Source organism: Tamandua tetradactyla, chromosome 8 (assembly GCF_023851605.1).
Source record: "Tamandua tetradactyla isolate mTamTet1 chromosome 8, mTamTet1.pri, whole genome shotgun sequence".
NCBI lineage: Eukaryota > Metazoa > Chordata > Mammalia > Pilosa > Myrmecophagidae > Tamandua > Tamandua tetradactyla.
Window position 1 is genome coordinate 123,494,495 of NC_135334.1, and position 16,834 is coordinate 123,511,328.

Sequence of the window (16,834 nt, forward strand, 5' to 3'; positions counted from 1 at the left end):
CACCCAGTTCTTTTCCTCATAGGCAATCAAAGTCACATATATCCTTTATTCTAAAGTGTTAGAAGTTTGAATTTAACCTATTAACATGAGCAATCTTGAACCCACCAATAAATTAAGTCATTTCTGGAATCCTTACCTTTTCAAATTCTGCATCTATTTGGGATAGGAGGGCAGGCTTCTCATCCTCAAAGAACATTCGCAAAGAGGGACCAACATACAGATACATCACACCAAGCAGGGTGATGGCTGAGGTCCTCACAGCCTGCCAGAAAAAAAACAGAAACAACTTCCCATGTGAGAACAGTGCCACAAAAATGCCTGCAATGCTGCTACTTATGCTGGCATATACTCACTGGGTTTGTTGCAGCAAGAGCTGTCTTCACATTGCTAATAAAAGCTTTGACATTCAACCTAGAAGAAATATCATTTAGAATTATAAACAAACAAATGAATGAAATCTTCAAAACCCAGGAGTCTGGGACTGTAATGTAGGATGTCCTCAGCTCATCTATTCTCTTTCTACACTCACTTTAAACTGAGCTTTAATGCCATCTATATGCCAACTGCTCCTAAATCCAGTTGAGACCCCTCTCCTGAACTCCAGATTCATATATCCAGCTGGCTTTGTGACATGTCCATCCTTATGTCTAGCAGGCATCTTACACGTAACTGTCAAAAACCAAACTTCTGATTTTCTACTCCCAACTCCCAAACCTGTTTTTCCCATAGTATGTCCTACCTCAGTTAAGAGTCACATCATTCTAGGTTGCTTAGACTACCCTGACTCCTCAGAGTCATTCTCATCTCCTCTCTTCTTTTAAATTCAGTAAATGGGTCATCTCTGTTTTTAAAATATATCCCAAGTTCTAATACTTTCATCTCCACAACGTTAAGTCCAGGCCACTATAATCTCTCGACAGGATTATTCTAATATTCTATTAACTAGTCTCCCTGCTTGTGTGACTGACTGCTACTATTTGTTCTCTGTGACAGACAAAAAGATTTTTTTAATTAAAAAAACTTTTTTTTTTAAACATAACATACAAACACGAACATTCTTACCATATGATCATTCCATTCTCGGTATTTAATCAATAACTCACAATATCATCACATAGTTGTATATTCATCACCAGGATCATTTCTTAGAACATTTGCATCAATTTAGAAAAAACTCTTTTTTACCTACCATACCCCTTACCCCTCCCTCTCATTGACTATTAGTTTTTCTATCTACCCAATATATTTTAGCCTTTATTCCCCCTATTAGTCAAAAAGATCTTGTTACTCTTGCTTAAAACTCTCTAATGGGTTCCCAACTTAACAATTTATGAGGCCCTACATGACCTGGCACCCTATTATTTCTCCAATCTCATCTACTGCTACTCCCTAACTCCCTTACTCATTCCACTCCAGTTATTTTGGTCTCTTTAGTCATTTTGAATACATTATTTGTGATCCTACCTCGGGGCTTTTGCACTTGCTGTTCCCTTGATCTAGAATGCTATTCTCCCAGATTTTCATAGCTCATTTCTTTACATTCTATAGGTCTCTGCTCAAATGTTGTTTCTTTTCAGGAAGGACTGTGATTAACCTACAGAAAATACCACCACCCCAACCACTCCAGGACAACACCACTCAACCTCTTATCCTATTTTACTTTACGTTCCTATAGTTCTTGATATATTTCTACTGCTTACTGTCTGCGTCTTCTTATTCAAATATAAATTCCATGAAGGCAGGAATTTTTTCCATGATATATTCCCAGAGGCCAGAACAAAAGACAGAACATTAGAGGTGTTCAATAAGTAGTCGTTAAAGGAATAAACAAATGAAACGTCATGGATGAATAAGACAGGAGGAAGCTACCTGACTTTTATGTCATGTTAAAAGGTTAGTTTGACATCAAAGACTGCACAATTAAAAGGGATTATATCAATACCATCAACTATGGCAGAACCCCAGAGTACTGAGAGAACAAGCAATTTCTTGCATTACTTGAATGAGAGCTCCTAATATTTCTTCAATTGGTAGAACTCAGAAGACTGTCTTGCAGGATATTAAGAGGTGTGCTATGATAAACAGCATGCCACAGAAGAAGGCAACAGTGTAGTGGTTAATATTATTCTCTCTTGGAACCAAAATGTTTGGATTCAAATCTTTGATTTGCCACTTCCTGACTGCTTTCCTAACAGAAAGCAGAACACAAGCTTTCTGTGTCTTTTAGTTTCTTTACCGATAAGACAAAGATAACATTACCACACATGGCTGTTATGAGGGTTAAATCAAATGAATTATTTGTAAATTGTTTAGAAAAGGGCCTTGCATGAAGTGACCTCTATACAATTTCTTAAAACAAAACAAAACAAAACAAAAAACGTCTACAATGCCAGAGACCTGGGTTTGATTCCTGGAGCCTGCACATGTCAAATAAATAAATAAACAAATGTGTTCTATATGAAAATAATTTGGGAAAGAGTGGCTAAACAAAGTCAAATGAATGTATTTCAGGATTTCTCAGATCTTTTAATTTACCAATGTGTACTGTAGGTCTCTAAACTCAAAGATATATAGCAATTTCCAAACGTATTGAACTAGAAATCACTGAAACTGGCTTTTCTGTTGGTTATCTATTAACATTTCAGGAAAAATAAAGAATTCTTTAAGTAAATATCAAACAAGAAAAGACTAGACTTGAGATTCAAGGTACTTTTGTTTTATCTAAATTAGATAATCTAACTCTGGTTTCTCAAAAAACAAGGAGAGATAGCTATGACAAATGCTGTAATAACCAGTTAGAGACTGGGAAAACATTTATGTTTTACTTGATTTCACTGACTTACCCAGAAAATCCAAATTCTTTTATTGCATTTGATAGCCAATTCAGAGTTTCTGACTGATTCTTGGGATTCTTCTGTGAGAAAGCCATTGACATAACCTGAAACGGGGGGAAAAATGAAGATTTAGGATTTCTCTCACTTTTCTCATTGAAATATAGCATAACAATAACGCAAATCATTTTTATAATGCTAAAACAAATGCAGAAAATGCCTTAGGAATAAAATATCTGACCTATACAAGAAAATGAGATTAAGTAACAACAGCATTAAAAACAGTATGTCTTCAGAATAAAGCTGGTCTGGATAGGACTAAGGTAAATCAGAATACAGGGTAAAGGATGCTATCATCTATACTTTAAAACTTCAATTTCTATGTGAGACCAAAGGAAGAGATGTTTATTTCATGCACAATCTATATTTTCAGCAGTGCATTATCTAATTTAACTTGTGTGGTCAGTTTATTTGAACACCATAATTACATGTGTTCTTATACATTAATCTTGAATAGGGAGTGAGATCTTTTTGCTTTGCCCAGGTTACTGTGATGCCTCGATATATCCCAGAGTAATTTAGGCGGAGAATAAAAAAGTATTTTCAAAGTCTCCTTTGAGGACTAGGTAGAGAGGACAAAGTATTAAAATTTCCCATTTGGGGAATTCCTGATATTCTTGCAAGCTACGGAGACAACTAATTCAACAGGCTGAGCCCTCAATTTTGGGGCTCAACCCAAGGAAACTTATTTCTGAAAGGAGAAGCTAAGCCTACTCATAATGATGTCTCAGAGTCAACCCCAGAGAACCTCTTTTTGTTGCTCAGATGTGGCCTCTCTCTAAGCCAACTTGGCAGGTGAGCTCACTGCCTTCCCCCCACGTGGGATGTGATTCCCAGGGGTCTAAATTTCCCTGGGTACATGGAACATGATTTTCAGAGATGAGCTGGGACCTGACATCATGGGATTGATAAAGCCTTCTTGACCAAAAAGGGAAGAGGGAAATGAAACAAAATAAAGTTTCAGTGGCTGAGAGATTTCAGACAGAGTTGAGAGGTTATCCTGGAGGTTATTCTTAAGCATTATATAGATATCCCTTTTTAATTTATGTTGTATTGGAGGGAAGTACCTGAAACTGCTGAACTGTATTGCAGTAGCTTTGATTCTTGAAGATGACTGGATAACTATATAGCTTTTATAATGTGACTGTGTGATTGTGAAAATGTGTCTAATGCTCCCTTTGTTCAGTATATGGACAGATGAGTAAAAAAACAAGGACAAAAAATAAATAAATAATAGTGGGGGATAAGGGGTGAAAAAAAAAATCAGTAGACTGCAATGCTAGAAGTCAATGAGAAACAGGGGTAAGGAATATGAGATATATGAGTTTTTCTTTTTATGTCTTTGTTGGGAGTAATGCAAATATTCTAAAAATGATCATGATGACAAATATACAACTATGTGATGATATTGTGAGCCACTGATCGTATACTTTGGATGGACTGTATGATGTGTGAAGACACCTCAATAGAGTTATTTTAAAACTAAAAAAATAGCAGTCTGGGCTGTTACAGCTTTATTAGTGATCTATATTATACTGTTTTAGTCTATAAAAAAGGGCAGTTTTAGCTTACTTTTGATCAAGGTAAGTTTTAATTATCAGGCAATAGTCTGTTATTAAAGTTAAAAAAAATGCAGTATCAAAAGGGTTTTACTGCAGAAGACAAAAACTAAACTTTGATTAGTAAGCCTGAAAATACAATTTGAGAGACAATGAGGAAACTTGGAGAAAGAAAGGTCTGTATCACCAACCTGTTCAGCTGTCCACGGCAACATACATGCTTCAGCCATGGCTGTCATAGCTTCTTTTGCATTGTTCCCACACTTCACATCTCCTATCTTATCTACTAGGCCATCTAGCACAATCTGAGCTGAGGTTTTGGAAAAGTTTCCCTTCTGGGCAATCACAGCAACTATGTGGAGCTTCATCTGCATCACCTGATAAACGGACGCGTCATAAAGTTATGAGTAAATCAAAGACATTTACCTTTCTACTTATTTTTATAGTAGCCTGAAGATACAACAGTTAGAGACAACCGCAAACACAACCAAACTAAAATCAGAATTTTAAACAAAGAAGCAAAATTTTTATCCGTTGTTACCACTTATCAATTAAAGTAGCTTTAAAAAGTACTGGTAAAGGTATTTTTGTTTGCAACTCTATGATTGTACAACAATCAAAACAATATATTAATCTAAAATTAGATTATTATAAACTGAGATGTTCAGTGAAATCAAGAAAATAAAAACATATGTAGTAACGTAAATGACAAAGGAATTAAAATGACACACTAGAAAATAACACAAAAGAAGGCAATAAACAAGGAATAAACAAGACAAAAGAAATAGAAAACAAAGAGCAAAACAACAGACAAACTCCACCTTGTCAATAGTTACATTAAATGTTAATGCATTAAACACCCCAATTAAAAGGATAGGCAGAAAGGATAACAAAACATAATACAACCATATATTTTCTGCAAAAGAAGCATTTTAGATTCAAAGACACAAAAAGGCTGAAAATAAAAGAACTGAAAAAGATACACTATGCAAATGATAACCAAAAAAAGCACTGAAAGGCTATACTAATATCAGAACAGATACATTTGAAGACAAAAATTGTACTAGAGATAAAGGCCTTTGTATAATGATAAAAGGGACTAACTGTCAATTACAAACATAAATGCACCTAACAACAGAGCCCCCTCAAAATGAAGCAAAAGTGTCAGAATCAATGGCAAAAACGAGGCAATTAAACAATCATATTGGAGATTCTGATATTGTACTTCCAGTAACAGACTAAAAAGGCAGAAGATCAACAAAGAAGAATCTTAAATCAAAAACCTAATTTTCCACCTTGAGAAATTAGAGAAAGAGCAAACTAAACCCAGAACAAGCAGAAGAAAGGAAATAATAAAGATTAAAATGAAAATAAATGAAATCGAGATTAGAGAAAAAGAATGAAACCAATTGTGTTTTTTTAAAGGATCAAAAAATTGGCAAACTTTTAGATAGAACAAGCAAAGAGAGAGGACTTAAATTTCTAAAATCAGGAATGAAAGAAGTGATATTAAAAAAACTGTAAGGGAATACTACAAATAACTGTTTATCAACAAATTGATTAACAAAACAACCTAGATGAAATGGACAAATTCCCAGGGCGACACAAAGTACCAAAACTGAGTCGAGAACAGAAAATCTGAAAAGACCAATAACAAGTGAAGAGACTGAATTAGTATTCAAAAAACTACCCCCCCACCCCCACAAAAATGCAAAGCCCAGAATGAGACACCTTCAGGGGTTTAAAGAATTTTAAAACTTCAAAAAAAAAATTGATACTTCACAAACTCTTCAAAAAAATAAAAGAGGAACACTTTCCAACTCATTCTATGAGGCCAATACTATGCTATTACCAAACTCAAAAAGTCATATCTCAAGAAAACTACAGACTGATATCCCTTATGAATACAGTCACACAATCGCTCAATAAGACACTATCAAACTGAATCCATCCATTAACGTATGAGACAGATTACATATCCTGACAAAGTAGGATTTATTTCAGAAATGCAGTATTAAAAAATGTATCAATATATTATACTAATGGAGTAAAGGGATAAAACCCACACCATCATTTTAAAAGATACCTCCCCCAAAAAAGCATGTGATAGAAGCCAACACCCTTTCATGAGGGCTATGTGCAATCTAGAAAGACAGAAGGAAACTTTTGTTTTCCTCTTCTGTATCAACTTTCCTTTACCTCCCTCTTCAACTACTTTCCAGACTAATAAGCTAGTATTGCTACATTTTAGCACTATCATCAGTTAATGATGTTACAAACTACGTGGTAACTTCTCACGGCAGATTAAATACTGCATTTATTTTTTACCCAAATGAATAATAGAGGTTTCACACTGTTTATCCCTTGAATACATAAAAATTGAAACACACACACACCACACTCATTTATAAAAAAGATGACATTCTGTGAGTGTTTAAAAAAAACGCATGCCACTATCATTAAAAACTATACCTCTCTATTACTTCATTAGATAATGTAAAATAAATGACTTGTTTTTTTAACAGATATTAAATCTCCAACTGAAAAATACCTGAAAATTAGTTTCTTTCCATCCAGGTTTCTTAGCCAGCATCCTCACTAATGCCTGACATGGCATTTCAGTTCGGTCCATTAGCTCAACAGCCTTAAAATAAAACAGAGTAGTGAGAGAATTCTAGAATTAAGAGGATGGTATAACCCAAAATAAAGTAAATGGTTACCTCTGAAGGAGGGAGGGGAATGGAATTGAGGGGGATTTTTAGATGGAACTTATATAATTTCTATTATAATGCCTTAGTTTGGTACCTGGCTATTAAATTCACATCGCTGGAATTCTTTTTTAGACATTTGAGGAATTCACAATTTCTTCTAAGGAATGTAAAAATGTGATAGTAACAGTTGTCATTAACTTACTGTGTGGTAGAAACTGACTATACATACTTTGTCTTACTTGATTTTCCTAAAAAACATGGTGAAGTAGGGTAGGTTAAAAGTGCTTAAATATTAAATTCCAAAGACACATAGCTGAGGTCTAAACCATGTAAATGGCAGACACGAGACTAGAAACCAGGTCTCCTGCCTCAAGTTACAGTGCTCCTTCAGTTTCTCCACATCTGTCCTCATGAGCGCCACACAGCACATGCCAGAGTGAACTGCTGCATTCTTTCCAACCCTGGATTTTGAAAGGACTTTCTCATACCAGGGGATAATGTTCTTCTCTACCACGGAATTATGTGAAAAAAGGGAAACAAAGAAATGGATAAAGGGTAGCTTAAATGGAGAGCTCTGCTTGTCTAGTAAGTTTAATGAACAAGTACCATACTTCTGAAATCCATCTAAGCCTGATAATTCAGAGTAAGAACCTCATTTTCTTAAGTACTAATGTTATGAACTTAGAAAAGGCATAGACTACAGATGTTAAAGATAACCATTGTATGGCTATAAAGAACAAAAACCTCATCTTTGGTTAAGACAGTGAAACATGTTTACTGGTTATCAAACATGGCAATTATGACAAATACTTCATTTGTCAATTTTATTGCTTCTATAAAATCTAATTTTCTTTCACACTCAATTCATCCCTGCGCACTCACCTTCTGGAACTCTTCCATAGATGCCAACCTTTCTTTCCAGTTACTACTGTCTAGAAGTTGTATACAGTTAGAGGGAAGGACAGCTGAAGCTTTTTCTTCACATATTTCAATCTATAAGACATGAAAATGTAAAATATGAGGAACTGCTTAAGGAAATAGATCTCAAGAATGTAAAAATACTCTAGCCAAAACTAAAAGAACACTCCCATAGGCGTGTTAAAGTATATTAAGTTTACATTATAATGCCATAAAGGGGAGGTCTGGTATGCCCAAGACACAGTTTCAATAAGCTTAAAGACACTGATTTACTATAAGCTGTAGAAGCCAGCAAAGAAAGAACTCAAATTTTCTCACAGGTCTCAACTTCCAGTTTTACGGGTTTGAGGACTCATAAAAAACTGACCGAGAGCTCAGGCTCCACGATTTCTTTGGTATCTAATCCTTTCTTGTTCTTGGTTCCAGTGCTTCCTGTGCCTCCTGGTACAGCTGGCTTCCCCTTCTTAGGTGGTCCACCAGCCTAAAAATAAAAAAATAAAAATAAAAATAAAAAAAAAATAAAGCCAGCTAAAGGATTTAGCATAGTGGTTAAAACTTTTTTTTTGGGGAGGGTCACAAACCCCTTGAAAATCTGATTAAAATGAGGAATCGATCTCACACAAAATGCATATATTTTCATGTTCACTGAATTTAGCAGTTTCAAGGGCAGAAAGACGAAGTCCTTCAAGAGCATCAATGGTAGAATCTGAAGACCTCACATTAAGAGCCTCTGAATCATAAAGGGACAGATATTACATGGTTCCATTCATATTAAATAGCTGGAATATGCAAGCACAGAGAGACAGAAAGCAGAGCACAGGTTACCAGAGGTGGGGGAGAGGGAATGGGGAATAGGGAGCCAATCCATATGGTTTCTGTTTGGGGTGGTGGAAAAGTTCTGGTAATGGATTGTGACGAGGGAAGCACAACACTGTAAATGTGATTAATCCAACTAAATTACATGCTTGGGAGTGGCTGAGATGGAAACGCTGAAGTATTATATATGTTAAATGTTAAGTTGTATACATGTTAGCTAAAAAAAAAAGAAATTGATTCAGAATGAACTAATGAGATACATGAAATAATTATTGACTAGAATTATACTACATTACAGATTCATTTGAGAATCATTTAATTGAGCCTTTAAATGTCATTAAATTTTTCCTATTTTACCAGACAGTTGCTAATTTATAACATTTACTCAATACTTAACCACAGGGGTTCCAAATAAATAGGAATATATCATTAGTCACTGTAAAACTATATAGCTTACAAAGAAAAAAAAGATTAAAATAGAAATCTTAGTAAGCATTCTGGATATGTTGAGATGGTCACTTCACCCAATCTTTTTATTGTTTTAATAGTTTTTCAGATGACTTGCTTGGATTTTATAAATATATATCAACAGATCATCTACAAGTTATCATTATTGTTAATGATAACAGTAACAATAAGTTATTGACCACATTTCCTTCCTAATAGTAATACCTTTTATATTTTTTGTTTATTTATAGAACATTAAACAATAATAAGAGCAAACTTTTTTTTCCCACATTTCTCATTTTAACGAGAATGCTTCCAATGTTTCACCATTAGGCATAATGCAGGTTTTGGTTTGCCATGTCTATTACTGTATGTAGATCTAGCTATCTAATCATGTCAAAGTATCTGTCCATTTCTATGTGGTTATAAATTTTTATCAAAGTGTGATATAATTTATCATAATCTGCTAAAGATATCTGAAATGACAGATTTTATCTATTAACTTAGTAAATTTTATATTAATATTGAACCATTAGGAATAAAATTTCAATTGGCCATATATTTACTCTTGGATTCTATTTCTAATATCCTATTTAAATATCTTGATCTAAGTTAATTTCACTTAGTTTTGAAAAGATGCTAGTAAACAGCAATATATCACAAGGCACATAACCCATAGCAATAACGGTATTAAGGCAACACACATCACTGTTCATATCATTCCTTCTTCTTATTTGGATATTTAAAAAATTGTCCAAACCGCTAAAGAAGAGATAGAAAGATAGAGGACTAAATTAGCCTTCAACAACCATATCAGTTCTGAAACCAACATTACCTAGAACATATTCCAAAGTTTTAATTGCCAAATAAATGCTGGTATAGCCAGTATTCTAAACAAATGGCAACCTCTAACACTTGCCACTTCACATAAGTAGAATGATTTTGTTGGTTCAGGATAACTCCATAAGGAGATTTTATTGTTTTCAAACTGTAAAAGTATAAAATTCTATACTTTCTTATTATCTAGATTGTATCTTCTGAATCTTTCACTGTAATAGCATTCTCTGTATGGAGGGGTACCTCAAATTACAAATATCCTATATATGTTTTAAAAGTGGGAAAAGAAGGAAATTGCCCTAAAAAAAAAAATCCTCAACCTATGAGAAGGCCAGCTAAGTTTGGCCATGGAAGGGTTCAGAAAGGTAAGAGGAAGTGAAGAGGTGGTTGCAGTAAGAAATCTTGGACAGGTCTTAAGATGTTGGGCCCAGGTGATTGACCAAGCAGAAAACAGCTGCTGACTTGCTGTATTAGAAATGTTGTGGAGATAGCTTAATACAACAGAAAATACATACTCTGGTACTAGAGATACCTGAGTTCAAACTCCAGTTCTGCCACTCCATTCATTCTATAAATAGATGGTCAACCTTATAAGATGCCCTAAACTGTTACATACATGGGAGATCAAGTAGTTACATGATCTCTCTCCTTATAAGTTTACAATATCGGGGGAAGACAAAGTAAACAAACGCACAATAAAAATAAATTGTAAGAGAATGTGTAGGAAACTTAAACTCACTTAGCCTTAATTTATTTTTGAAAACAAGGATCAAAACACACCTATCTCAAAGGTTGCAATGAGGATTAAATGATATCATGCAAGTGAAGTACATCACAAAGTAGGTATCACTAAATATTCGTTCCCTTCCCCAACTCCATGCCAGGGTTTGGGTAGGGGGCAGGGGTGAGAGAAAATAATCACTTTTTGTGTGGACAGTAGATAACTTTTATCCTTAGAGAGTCCACTGGACACGTGTCATGAAAATATGACATATCTGTCACGTATAAAAGTGACAATACTTGGACTGGTCAGGAGAATCAGTGCTGTGACTCAGCAGCCTTATAACAGTAACCAATATGACATTATTAATGTTTTGGTATGGCTATAGTTCACTATTTAATGATATTTTATGATCCCTTAAAATGAATTCCTATAATGCCACTACTACTTTTTTAATCTCTATTAAAGTTTCAAATAGCCAAATGTATTATTGAAATATTTTGTTTGCATTAACGATGCGCTACTGTATTTTGAATGTGGACAATGAATTCAAATCTCAAACGAGGTATATGCGAAGGACTACCATGAATCTAAGGCTCAGACCCTACCTTACTAAATTTTAATTTTTAAACCATATTTTTCAAGTCATCTATTAACCTTTGTAGCAGGTGCCTTTTTTAAGGGTCCTGGTTTGGGTGCTGAACTGTCCTTTGTTTCCTTATCTCCTGCAGCTCCTGAAGCAGCAGTCCTTCCAGGGGCTGATTTAAATTCCTTTTTATCAGATGCTAGTCCAGCTTTCTTACCATGTATGAGTTCTACTTTTTCTGAACATTCTTTGATCTGGAGAATGAAATAGAGATGAACATAATCAAAATCCCAATCTTGAAATACAACCATTCTGTTATTATTTATTTAATACACCATTTCTAAACCACAAATACATGAGAATTCAGAGAGAAAAGAGTTTCCTTTTCAACAAAAACATGTTATAGTTATTCAGTTTCTTGGCAGTACCTATACATTACATTAGTTACATTTTATTTCTAGACAAACAGAATGACAATAAATGCACAGTGATTGCATTTATGTTGGAAGGCATATTTGGAAAGGTAATTTTCCAGATTTAGAAACAAATGTATCTGAAAATATTTTCACACCTTCCACAGATTGGTCACTTGACTTTCTTTGTATTAACTGAAAAGATATTTCTACTAATATCAATATTGTAGCTTGGAGTGAAATTTAAATCCTTAATAGGTATGCTTCAAACTCCAGGACTGAACCATCAATGGTTTTATAAGTTGACATCAGCATGTTTTCTTAATGAAACAGAACAGCCAAAATAAAAAATACCAGAGTGCATCCTCCAAGACTTGTTTAAACTGTGTGTGTATATGTGTGAATGTATGATATGACTTAAATTTATTCCTATTGTGGACTGTAACAAGAAATTGAGAAATTCTGATAAGAACGTCATTCCTCTTAAATTGGAAAGAGACAACACCAGATGCATTGAGACAATACTGCCATCAATTTCAATGTAATCTATTACTAACCTACCTTGTCAAGCTTCAGTTTATCCACATCCGCTAAGAATGGGTTGACTGCTTTCTCACCAACCACCTTCAAAGCCGTACCCAACGCCTCAAATGCAGCATCTCTGACCTCAGGAGCTGAATCCGTGATGTGCTATAGTTCAGAAGTAAGCAAAATGATCTTGATGCAAGGTATTTGAAATTACAATTCAGACTGACAGAAGTTGGTTAAATAATTTTTCTTTTACAGTTCACTGAAATTAAGTACAGCTTTCCTTCTGGCGGTTAACAGTTATTCTTTCCCAAACGCTTTTGGTTAAGGAAAGCTCTGGTAATCCATTCAGCAACAAAGTGCTTCCTTTCCCTCTACCCTGTCTATAATGCCTCACTCCCAAATGAACTTCAAATCCCCCAAATTTGATGCCTGCGTTTGACTAGATTGAGCTGAACACTAGTATATGGACCAGTAAGAAAGCAAAATGTTTAGCAATTAGTTAAATCACAAAGTTAACTTGGGCTTTTCTTTAAGAAAAGGAAACCAAACAGAATTTGGTTTCAGTTTCCAAAGCTAAAGAGAACTTGTACCTGGAAAGACCCCAATCTATAATCGCAAAGTCAATGAGTCACTATACATTTTCACCAGGAAAAGAAAAACCTTGATAACATGTTAAAAAAAAAAAAAGTCCCCCATTTTGATTAGAGTCAATACCTTAAGTAAAGCAGCACAAAAGGGCTTCAGTAAGCTCTTTGGCAGCGTAGAGGCAGTGCAGTGGCGGAAACTTCTTGCAATAAAAAGAGATGTCTGCTGCTTAATGGTTGGGTTTTTATTATCCATTACTGCTAAAATATCCTCACTGATGTTTTGTAGTGTGGTCTTTAGAAAAAAATGTGGTCAATGAGATTTCTTTAATTATAACAGAACAACCAAAATATTACACTGATAAAATTTCACTTTAGAGAAAACCCACAAAACACATGCTACCAACTTACAGTAAGGAAGATTGCATCAATTGCCTCCTGCAAGGCTTGTACCACTTGAGGCTTTTTCTCTTTGAATTTCTCCAAAATAGTTGGCACAACCTACAAAAGTGAACAGCTAGAATGTTTTTCACAATAAAAAGGAATAAATATTAGTACATGCAACAACATGGATAAAGCTTGAAATCATGCTGAGTTAAAGAAGTGAATCACAAACGATTACATATTGTATGATTCCATTTATTAGAATGTGAAATCCTAAGAGAGAGAAATTAGATTAGTGGATGTCAAGGTCTAGGAAGAAGGGAGAATGGGGAATGACTTCTAATGGGTTTGGGGTTCCTTTTTTTTGGGGGGGTTCCTTTTTAGGGTGACAAAAATGTTTTACACTTAATAGTGGTGATGGCTGCACAATTCAGAATGTACTAAAACCAATAAATTATATACTTTAAAAGGGTGAATTTTATAGTATGAAAATTATATCTTAATAAAGTTGTTATTAAAAAAATGACCTTGCCTCTATCAACTAAGTAAGTAGAATAAAAAGTCATTTCTCATGGAGTGGTAATCCATAAACTCTGAAATCTGTTCTGCAACTACTTGTTGAAATGTACTTTGAAAATTATTGCTTTTTCTTTCTCTATATGTTATATTTCACAATTAAAAAACGTAAAAAGAAAGAAGTCATCTTCTTGAAGTGGAGAAGAATCTTATGTTGGAACAATTAAGGATTTCCATTCCATCCCACTGTAGCAGTGTTTCTCAAACTTTTTTTCTGCCTCTACACCTTATACGCAAAACCCCATTTCTACCAGTAGCATCTCTTATTAGGCAGAATGATTCTTGAGTAGGTGGACTTAGGCAGGAGAACAGGTAAGAGTACAAATTCTCTGTCTTCACCCAAGATTCTGAAATACCTCCTGGGATGCCTCCTGCATCTTCACTACATTGAAGGTACACAGGAATAGTACCAAAAATTACAGCAATTTGTGAGCTGAACATTATCTTTTTATTCAAGATCTAAGTTAAGATCAGTAATATTGGAATTCTAATTTTTTCTTATAAATTATCACTCATTCAAATGTTTATTGAATGTCTGCAACTGTGTTAGCAGGCAAATTAAAGATTTTTTTTTTAGATCCAAAAGAGAGAGTGAAGCTCTATAGCATTAAACGATTTTTTCCCAAGATTCCACAGAAATGGTACAGATCAGAGGAAATAGTTTCCATGAAGAAGTAGAAGTCTTTTCAATACTACAGTTATCTATAAACTTGAAAAATCAAAATATTCTAATGTCTATAAAGCTTAAGTTCACTTTTATAAATAATTCCAAGAAGACAGCTCATAAAAAGGCAAAGAAAATAAAACAATCATCAATATGAAAGATACCAAATGGTACATAATCATCCAACCAAGACTTGGTAAATAAAAAGCATCTGAAAAATTACTTTCCAGCTTGAAAAGTTATTCCTAATAAAAAAGTATAAATATTCTAATAAATAACACAAAATTGACCAAAAAGTAGTTATTACATTGATAACACACACACACATGCTCCATTTTACAGTTCATATGTCTAAGGTTTTTAAAGATCTTGAAAATTTTCCTGTTAAGCCAGTCATTAGTTATTTGATAGTACATTTGTGGTTTTTTTCTTTAGTTGTCTGAAATTATTTTTAAGGCTATGAGTAAGCAAGCTCCATAGTGATACTAGATATGAGTCTCACAATGTAAAACTGAGATATGACTTGGGACTACGAAGAGACTCATAAGGCAATCTAAGGAATCAAATGGTCAAATGGTTAAAGGTCTAGTATCCAGAATTTATAAAGAGATTGTTCAACTCAACAACAAAAAGACAGCCAACCCAATTACAAAATGGGAAAAAGACTTGAACAGACACCTACCAGAAGAGGAAATACGGATGGCCAAGAGGCACATGAAGAGATGCTCAATGTCCCTGGCCATTAGAGAAATGCAAATCAAAACCACAATGAGATATCATCTCACACCCACCAGAATGGCCATTATCAACAAAACAGAAAATGACAAGTGCTGGAGAGGATGCGGAGAAAGAGGCACACTTATCCACTGTTGGGAATGTCAAATGGTGCAACCACTGTGGAAGGCAGTTTGGCGGTTCCTCAAAAAGCTGAATATAGAATTGCCATACGACCCAGCAATACCATTGCTAGGTATCTACTCAAAGGACTGAAGGGCAAAGACACAAACGGACATTTGCACACCAATGTTTATAGCAGCGTTATTTACAATTGCAAAGAGATGGAAACAGCCAAAATGTCCATCAACAGAAGAATGGCTAAACAAACTGTGGTATATACGTACGATGGAATATTATGCAGCTTTAAGACAAGATAAACTTATGAAGCATGTAATAACATGGATGGACCTAGAGAATATTATGCTGAGTGAGTCCAGCCAAAAACTAAAGGACAAATACTGTATGGTCCCACTGATGTGAACCGACATTCGAGAATAAACTTGAAATATGTCATTGGTAACAGAGTCCAGCAGGAGTTAGAAACAGGGTAAGATAATGAGTAATTGAAGCTGAAGGGATACAGACTGTGCAACAGGACTAGATACAAAAACTCAAAAATGGACAGCACAATAATACCTAATTGTAAAGTAATCATGTTAAAACACTGAATGAAGCTGCATCTGAGCTATAGGTTTTTTTTGTTTTTTTTTTTACTATTATTATTTCTTTTATTTCTTTTCTCTATATTAACATTCTATATCTTTTTCTGTTGTGTTGCTAGTTTCTCTAAACCGATGCAAATGTACTAAGAAACGATGATTATGCATCTATGTGATGATGTTAAGAATTACTGATTACATATGTAGAATGGTATGATTTCTAAATGTTGGGTTAATTTCTTTTTTTTCCATTAATTAATTAAAAAAATAATAATAAAAAATAAAATGGTCAAATGGTTAGGAATTTGAACCCTAAAATTCAGTAAGGTCACTTTTTAAGATACTGAAAAGTAAGTAATTTAGACCAGACTTTGAGGTCAATCGACAGATGCCACAGTTAAAGAAAACATCTCATTAAAACTGCTACCAAACTTATACAATAAAAACAATATATTTAACAAACATCTCCCATCAACTTTTTTTCAGATCAATTAAACTGTATATCAATAACAGCATACATATATAAAACATCTCATGCATATAAGTAAATTATTCTTTTGTAAAAACAGGAAAACACTATAGAATACATTTTACATACTGGCCTCACTTCTGGTTTTATATTGCCTTTCCTACTCTCATTTTCACTCTGTCCTAGTTATTTCATGTTTTATTTCATCCCATTTTAAGAACAAAACAGGATATGAATAAATAAATAAACAGATCAATCCAACTAAGTACTCTAGGCCAAGGGCTTCATTTT

The 16,834-nt window shown here is 34.2% G+C and overlaps 1 protein-coding gene across 4 annotated transcripts in view; it reads right to left on the reverse strand.

Moving 5' to 3' along the window:
* The window catches only part of CKAP5 (cytoskeleton associated protein 5), a 131,449-nt gene that overhangs the window by 49,326 nt on the left and 65,289 nt on the right, over positions 1-16,834 (reverse strand). For all 4 annotated transcript variants that reach the window (XM_077114587.1, XM_077114589.1, XM_077114588.1 and 1 more), the window contains exons 10-20: positions 13,426-13,515; positions 13,145-13,309; positions 12,461-12,589; positions 11,558-11,740; positions 8,447-8,560; positions 8,044-8,154; positions 7,002-7,094; positions 4,642-4,827; positions 2,844-2,938; positions 354-411; positions 137-262 (exon numbers count right to left, since the gene is read on the reverse strand). In XM_077114587.1, the coding sequence (XP_076970702.1) occupies positions 137-262; positions 354-411; positions 2,844-2,938; positions 4,642-4,827; positions 7,002-7,094; positions 8,044-8,154; positions 8,447-8,560; positions 11,558-11,740; positions 12,461-12,589; positions 13,145-13,309; positions 13,426-13,515 (1,350 nt within the window). The remainder of the gene's footprint in view (positions 1-136; positions 263-353; positions 412-2,843; positions 2,939-4,641; positions 4,828-7,001; positions 7,095-8,043; positions 8,155-8,446; positions 8,561-11,557; positions 11,741-12,460; positions 12,590-13,144; positions 13,310-13,425; positions 13,516-16,834) is intronic.